Source organism: Alosa pseudoharengus, unplaced genomic scaffold (genome assembly GCF_046254945.1).
Source record: "Alosa pseudoharengus isolate Yale_2024_CS ecotype anadromous, Long Island Sound unplaced genomic scaffold, YU_APseudo_1.1 YU_APseudo_1.1_scf_7, whole genome shotgun sequence".
NCBI lineage: Eukaryota > Metazoa > Chordata > Actinopteri > Clupeiformes > Clupeidae > Alosa > Alosa pseudoharengus.
This window is the reverse complement of record NW_027468859.1, coordinates 33540967-33549890: the sequence shown is the minus strand read 5'-3', so window position 1 is coordinate 33549890 and position 8924 is coordinate 33540967. Positions and strand designations below refer to the sequence as shown.

Below are 8924 nucleotides of genomic sequence, written 5' to 3'. Positions count from 1 at the left end.
CAGGAAGTTCCACTCTCAGATTACCAGCCATTGATTAAGATTTGAAGAGAGAAAATGTGGAGATTTATATGGTTTGTGGTATCTATGTCCTTCTTCAACCAAACCTTACTTGTTCAGTCAAACCCTGAAGATTTTATTAATATATTCTTGAGCACCTTGCGCTGTCTTGAAGCCATACAGGCAAACCCGACTGCAATGTTTTATGAGGAATTAGCCGCAAACCATATAAATTTCCACATTTTCTGAGTCCTGAAAGATTGCTGCCATTTCAGTTAGCTAGTTAGCTAGTTAGTTAGCACTCCAACAACATTCCAAAAAGGACGTGCATTACAGTCTGGCTGGCAGATGTTTTTGGTAACCTTGCCTGCTGTTTCCAGTGACTCGTGAGCCTGTATCTACATTGCACTTTTGCTGACAGCACCCCTTTCAGAGTGCTTCGGGTCAAGTGTTTATTGTTGCTAGGTTGCCAAAACTATCTACCAGCAAGGTCGTTGCTGCTTATGGCTTAATGCTAACTAACTAGCTAACTGAAATGGCAGCAATCTTTCAGGACTCAGTTCACTAAAATATGACTTCGCCAGACAAAAGGAGCTGGTATTACAATAGAATAGACACCTCATGTCTTTGTAATTTGCATTTTGCACTTTGCAATTTGCAGGAAGTTAATTCAGTTTGTGTGCAAGTGAGTTCAGTGTGTAGTGGAAGTTAATTCAGTGTGTAGTGTAGGCGACTTCAGTGTGTGTACAAGTGAGTTCAGTGTGTAGTGGAAGTTAATTCAGTGTGTAATGTAAGCGGCTTCAGTGTGTGTGCAAGTGAGTTCAGTGTGTAGTGCATGTGATGTTTCAGTGAGTTGAGCAAGAAATTGCAATGTGTTGTGGAAGTTAATTCAGTGTGTAGTGTTAGGAGCTTCAGTGTGTGTAAGTATTTTCAGTGTAGTGCAAACTGTTTCAGTGTGTAGTGCAAGCCGTTTTAGTGTGTGCTGCAAGTAAATCCAGTGTGTTGAGCAAGTGATTTCAGTGTGGTGCAACCGACTTCAATGAGTGCAAGCAGATTCAGTGTGTAATGCAGGAAATTCAGTGTGTTGGCGTTTGAGTTCCAGTGTGGTACTAGTGCCCAGTGCGTATGTGTCAGTGTTTCAGTGTGTAGTGCAAGTGCGTTCAGTGTGTAGTGCCACTATTCCAATATTATTGCACTATACGGCCTCCCATAGTAAACTAAGGCAAGGCGATTGAGAACATTATGTAACGGTTTTGAAATGGTTTCTCATTTGCGCTGTGAACATTTACGATCACACAAAAGTGGTCAGAGGAAGTAGACAAGACTAAGGGCCCTATCATGACATTCTAAAGTGCATCGTCACTCGTCAAAAGTCTATTCAAATTTGCCTTCAACATTTGCTTCGGTTTCCCTAATTTGAACACACCTTGGTCCATATTGGGGCCCTGATGCAGGACAAAGTGTGTTGTTGTCTGGGAGGTCCATCAGTGGTGGAGTGTGTAAGTGTCCAGAATCTTCCGCAGAGGGCAGTGTGTTCAGAGCGAAACATTCACGGATAGAGACAGCAGGAGCAGCGGAGGTGCAGGAGGATAAACACATGCAGGTGGTGCTGCCCATTGATAAGGTGAGGTGTGTGTGTGTGTGTGTGTGTGTGTGTGTGTGTGTGTGTCTGTCTTTCTCTATGCGTGTGTGTGTGTGTGTGTGTCTGTGTGTGTGCGTCTGTCTGTGTGTGTGTGTGTGTGTGTGTGTTTGTGGTTTGTGCGTGCGCGCGTGTGTGTGTGTGTGTGTGTGTGTGTGTGTGTGTGTGTGGGTAAGTGGGTAGATGTGGGTGTTAGGAATTTGTGTGTATGTGTTTCCTACAGTTTTGTATGTAATGTTAATTTGCTGATGGGTGTGACTGGATGTGTGAGACTGTGTGTGAGAGATGTGTACAACTGCATGATATGTAACAGATGTGTATTGTGAAGTAAATATTGGTGTGAAGTAAATATTGTGTTAGTGTGTAGTAAATATTGGTGTTTATGTCTCTGTCTTTGTGTGCGTTTAAGGAGTTGTACGTTTGTTTGTGTTGTGAATTGTGTAAGTTTACTTTTGTGGAGTGTTTAAGTGTGTATGACGTGTGTGTGTGTGTGTGTGTGTGTGTGTGTGTGTGTGTGTTTACTCAGATGGAAGCAAGTGTGGTTGAGGAGGAGCTATGTGAGACGACCAAGCATACAACGTGTCAGAGCAGAACCCTCACTCCTAGGTCAAAGGTCCGACACACACACACACACACACACACACACACACATACATGTACTCTACACAAACAAAAACACTACCAGTTTCAGAAACTGAATGATGTTAGATGCATAACTTTGTCTGCTGCTTTTAAAAAGTGCATGGTGCTCTCTGTTTTTTGTATTTGTCTATTGCATAGCGATTTTTTTAAGTGACGTGGAGTGATGCGTGTGTGTGTGTGTGTGTTTGTGTTTGTGTTTGTGTTTGTGTGTGTGTGTGTGTGTGTGTGTGTGTGTGTGTGTGTGTGTGTGTGTGTGTGTGTGTGTGTGTGTGTGTGTGTGTGTGTGTGTGTGTGTGTGTGTGTGTGTGTGTGTGCGCGCGCGTGTGTGTGTTTGTGTGCGTGTGTGTGTGTGTATGTTGTTTTTCTTAGATGGAGGCCAAAGACGTTGAAGAAGAGAAATGTGATATAACTTCTCCAGAAATTTGTCACAGTGAAACGCCCTCAGCAATGCCAAAGGTCATTACATCACACACACACACACACACACACACACACACACACTCACACACATAGACTCACAAACCCTTCCCATTGAAGGGCATTGTAACCGTGCTGTCAAATCTTCGACTCTGCATGAGTGAACTCCCAAGGTTTTGGGTTCCTGAAAGTGAAATAATATCAGAACCATTTCCATTCCTGTCTGCTCATCTCACTAGCGCTAGCAGCGCACCAGCTCACCTGAGCATTGCAGCACAATGACACAATCATTTCCCATGATGCTCTCTGAGGCTCTCCATGTTCTCTTGTCATCTCGCACACAGGAGGAACCGCCTGCCTCGTGCGGGCGTCTCACCCGTATCCTAGCGCCCAATGAACACTTTTCTCTCCCACACATAGACTCTGTCCCCCCGTCCTCACACGCCAGCGTAGCCTCCTCACCTCCAGCTCCGTCAGACTGACCTGAGGACAGTCCAGCCCTTCTCACAGGTGACTCTTTCATGCCCACTCCTATGCCTGGAGATCTGTCAGATCAGTGCAAAGGCAAAACACCTTAACATCATGTTTGGTCAAAAATGAGTTAATGTCATTTTTTGGGGTATTTGAGACCTCCTTTATCATGTGAATAAATGTGAGTCAATTTGATTGTTTTAAGTAACAAGAAAAATAAGGGGGTATGACAACCGTACCTTCCAAAACCATACGAAACAGAAAAGTCATTTTTCTCAGTTTCACACTCTAGCGAGTTAAGGTCTTTTGCCTTTGCAGCGCAGACCAACCCAGCTGCTGACTGAGAGAAATAAGAAACTGTTTCAGTGCTTTGATGCACTGAACACACAGTGTAAAGACACGCGCTACTCTTACACACTGTGCCAGCTTACTACAGTTTAGCAACGATAGAAAAGCTTCAAACACAATCCAATCAAAAGCATTCTTTGTCTTTCACAGGCATAGGGTTGCCAGAGCACCATGGTGTGAGACCATGACAGACCCTGTGAATGTATTTTAGTGTGGACTGTAGATAAAAAAAAAAGGAGATCTTTCACCAGCATTCCCAGATTGGTTGTATAGCTACTGGGGGAAAAAACGGCACACTACCCAAAATAAAAGATATAAGTACATTCTCAGTCACATTCTTTGTCGACATCTTTGTTTGTCCTTGGTGAAGTTTAAAGGAAGCAATGTCATCGGCATGCTTATTACACGCTGTGAATGACAGCAGTTGGTCTCCGCTAATCTAGAGTATATAAACCATGTCATTATGCTATAAATTACCGTACACACCAATGAAGACGCACCATAAACTACCCTGTAATACCATGATAAACTCAAATGGAAATATCATGGATATCAATAGCATCATCTCCATAAACATGCAGCTTCCTGGGCGAGGTATCACCTAATGAAATACAGTCAAGGGCATCACCTCTGCAGGGGTCTGTAAACAGCCCTATAATCTGATCAGGCCTCTCTCCCACATACATACTCTCTCAATCTCTTTATCTCCCTCCCCATCACACACACACACACACACACACACACACATCTAGTCACATACACACACTCATACACACTCACAGTGGGCGCAACAGTAAAGAGTTTCTGGGGTCAAACCTGGTTAAACAGACAGATTTACATACTAACTTGCATGAGAATAAGTATGCCATGTATTGACGAGAGGAGACTTTCAAAAGAGATTGTCAACCGACATTGGGTCACTTACGTTGCCTAGTGCATAGTACGGGTGCCTATAGGCAACATACATGACAAAAGTAGTCTGATTAGTATAAAAGCATATTTTTTTTAAAACTATGTGTAGTATACAGTGCATAGTGTACACTGTGCCATGTCTTTGTGGCCCAGGACAAAGTGGTAGTTGAAACCCCTTTCATCCATCACAGGCTGTCCCCCGTCTCACAAACAACAGTCCAGATATAACCAGAGCAGACAGCTGGTATAAAGCATACGCCAATGAAACTGTCAGAAACACACACAAACACACACACACACACACACACAAACAGATTATTCCATAAGAATAGCTAAATTTATGATGGCTGCTCACGGCGGCGGTCAGAGAGAGCTTTGAGTGAATTACATCATTCCATCTGAGCCCCTCTTATTCTGCTGCTTTATGAGATGATATATTTTTTATGATCTGATTTATAAGATCCCTGCCCCAACCTGCCACTGGTGTGTGTGTGTGTGTGCATGTGTGTGTGTATTTGTATGTGTATGTGTGTGCATGTGTGTGTGTGTGTTTGTATGTCTATGTGTGTGTGTGTGTATTTGTATGTGTATGTGTGTGCATGTGTGTGTGTGTGTTTGTATGTCTATGTGTGTGTGTGTTTGTATGTGTATGTGTGCCTGTGTGTGTGTGTGACTCGTCTGTATGTGCTCATGTTCTGTGTGATATGCTATATGACATCATTGCAGTTCTTGTGTGTGTGTGTGTGTGTGTGTGTGTGTGTGTGTGTGTGTGTGTGTGTGTGTGTGTGTGTGTGTGTGTAAAGGCATGCTGAATGACCCTTTCCCACTGCTTGTGCGTGTATGTGTATATATACGTATTTGTGTGTGTATGTTATCTGATCCCTACTTGGCCACCGTGGTAGCCTGAGGGGCCACAAATGACCACACTGACCCACCAGCACATGCTGTGTGTGTGTGTGTGTGTGTGTGTGTGTGTGTGTGTGTGTGTGTGTGTGTGTGTGTGTGTGTGTGTGTGTGTGTGTGTGTGTGTGTGTGTGTGTGTGTGTGTGTGTGTGTGTGTGTGTGTGTGTGTGTGTGTGTGTGTGTGTGTGTGTGTGTGTGTGTGTGTGTAAGGGGCAGACATCTCATCACTTATCTCATAAAATGGCCTCATCACCCACAGAGGAGATCTGTCCAGTCGTGTCATAACTCTCTTCCCTTTGATCTCTTTCTTCCCCTTCCCTTCTGTTCAGCTGTCACTCTCTTTCTGATTAACTCCATCTCTCTCTCTCTCTCACACACACACACACACACACACACACACACACACTGCTGTATGGCCACTTGCCTTGATTCATGTGCTCAGCTCCACACACAGATCCACAAGACTGAAAAGCTATTGATTCACACACACACAGTAAAAGTTCAGTGAGTGTGAAGGTGATCGTCCATCTGTCCTATGTGCAAGTATGTGTGTGTGTGTATGTGTGTGTATAAAAGAGTGAGAGAAAGCGAGGTACAGATACGGACATTTGTAATATTTGACATTAATATTTTTGGTGACAAAATATTTTTTAACACCATTTATTTAACACCATTTATTTGCCCTTTTCTCTTTAAAGTATTCCACTTCACTTGTATTTAAGGAACAATCTGTCTATTGACTCGATAGGTGGTTTGTGTCATCAGATTTGATGCTAAATAACGGTATTGGCATTGCATCGCTCATTCTAGCTCAGTCTCATTCACACTCAGACATCTCACACACACCTACTCAAGCACTTTCTCACACTCTGAATCACTGACTCACACAATCCCCTTCTCCCTGTCCGTAAACTTCACACTGTTTGTGGAACGGAGAGCACAGGACTGGGGGAGGGGCTCAGACTAGTGTGTGTGTGTGTGTGTGTGTGTGTGTGTGTGTGTGTGTGCGTGTGCCTGCCTGTGTGTTGGATAGAAGCGAGTAAATTGTAAATAAAGGCATATGTATGTTTTTTGATGTTCTTTTGATTTGAATATTAAAAAAAAATACTTATTCTCACATGCAGTCTTGAGAGAGGCTCCCAAACATTTCTCCCCCTCACACACACACACACACACACACACAAACACAGACGCACATCAACATTAGCCTCATGACTCATTTATCATTTCTCTACACCCAGACAGACTTCATTTGGTTAACTTAATTTAGTACAAACCCACCTCTTCAGACACACACACACTCACAAATCTCCTTCTTCCCCCTCTATCTATCTATCGCTCTCTCTCTCTCTCTCTCTTATTCTCTCTCTATCATTGTCTCCCTCTCTCTCTCTCTTTATCTCTCTCTCTCTCTCTCTCTCACCCTCTTCCTCTCCATCCAAATTGGCCTTCCCATCAGGAGTTTTAATTCTGATTGACAGGACTCAGATGTGTGCCAATTCAAACAGATCCCCTGCAAAGTTCTCTCTGTTGGAGAGCTACAATCAATGCAAGAGGAACAACACTAGTAGGCTCTCTGGAGGAGCACCAGGGGATTCTGGGAAGTGTGTGTGTGTGTGTGTGGGGGGGGGGTTCTTCCTCCATGATCCAGGCGTCCTTGAAAGGCTCTGGCCTGCTTAAGCTGCCCCTCACTGCCCTGTGGGTGGCCTGCTCTCTCACAATGCTCCATAAAGCCCTCTCTGTTGGAGGAGCCAAAGGCCAACAGGTGTCCAAACATACAGGGGCCCTCAGAGTGGCCGAAGCCTCTCTCTTATACACACACTTAACAGACACACACACACACACACTCAACACACACACAGACACACTCAACACACACACACACACTCAACACGCACACAACACGCACACACACACTCAACACGCACACACACACTCAACACACACACACTCAACACACACTCAACACACACACACACTCAACACACACACACACACACTCAACACAGACACGGCTCCATTTAATTGTGTGAGGAGAGGACACTGCCGGCGTGCAGTATTGTTGTGATGTCAATGACTCTCCGTGGAGCAGGAAGCTGAAGCATGGATGCCTCCTGTCTGGCATTGTCCACTCATCAGGACTCAGGTCTGCTCCGCAACGCTGGGAACACAAACATCTGCTGCCCTAATGCACTATCCAGTCAGTCTTCAGAGGCCTGTAATGTGGAAATAAAATGTTGAGTCCAAGTATCCAAATGTATTTTCTACATATTATATAGCACATTCAGGAATTTTGTTCAATTAGCCCCTTTCATAAATCATGTGAAGCTGAAATTGCTTAACAAATTGAATTTGTGAATTATTTATGTAATGCAGTGAAAGTGAACAAAAACTATGAGGTAGCGACCGTAACGGGTTATACAAGCTTGGTTGTTCAAGGACCAGTGATTCCCGCTGGGAAACAACAGCAGTGATCTTCAGGGAAAAGCAGCCCACTCAGGCCGTAAGAGCTTCCTGCTTTCCCTCTCCCGTAGACTAAACTCCAGCAAGGGGAGCAGGGGCCAGTGGGGGCTCTCCAGATGGGTGGTATGGCCATAGTGACCCCTTTCAGATACAAGAACACACACACACACACTCAACACACACACACATACATACACACATGGCCATAGTGACCTCTTTTAGAAACAAGAACAAGGGGCAAAAGAAAACAGCTGATTATAGACCAGCATCTAGTGGATGAGGTGGTGGGGAGGGGTGGTGTGACCAGCTGGACAAGCTCAAACTAGTGGACCCCATTCCCCGGTCAGCCCATCCAATCAGAGACCCCGCTCTTGGACATGACCTTTCACCCCCGAGGCGAGGCATCTGCACAGTGTCGGGGTCAGGCAGGCAAAAGGCGGGGGTGGAGGTGGATAAGAACACGTTTGTCAGGTGATCAGACCCAAACCATTCAGCCACTAAATTACAGCAATTAAGTCCTCCACACCACCACCACCATCCCCCCCCCCCCCCCCCCCCCACACACACACACACCACTACCACCAACACCACCATTCCCCCCACCCACACACACACACACCACTACCACCAACAACAACACCATTACCGTCTACACACACCACCACCACCATCCCCCCCCCCAACAACACACACACACACCACTACCACCAACAACAACACCACTACCACCAACAACAACACCACCACCATCCCCCCCACCCACACACACACACACCACTACCACCAACAACACCACCATTACCGTCTACACACACACACCACCACACACACATACCCCCCACCACCACACACACACACACCACTACCACCAACAACACCACCATTACCGTCTACACACACACACACACCACCACACACACATACCCCCCACCACACACACACCACTACCACCAACAACACCACCATTACCGTCTACACACACACACACCACCACCACCATCTATACGCACACACACACACACACCACCACACACACTACTACCACCAACAACACCACCACCACCATTACAATCTACACACACACACACACCACCACCACCACCATCTATACACACACACACACCATCACCAT

The 8924-nt window shown here is 45.3% G+C and overlaps 1 protein-coding gene across 1 annotated transcript in view; it reads left to right on the top strand.

The window, feature by feature from the left end:
- dcdc2c (doublecortin domain containing 2C) overlaps positions 1 to 1871 on the top strand; it is a 10044-nt gene extending 8173 nt beyond the window's left edge. Inside the window, exons 6-7 of the mRNA XM_076271949.1 lie at positions 1486 to 1621; positions 1860 to 1871. Coding sequence (XP_076128064.1) covers positions 1486 to 1621; positions 1860 to 1871 — 148 coding nt within the window. The remainder of the gene's footprint in view (positions 1 to 1485; positions 1622 to 1859) is intronic.
- Positions 1872 to 8924: the final 7053 nt, after the last annotated feature.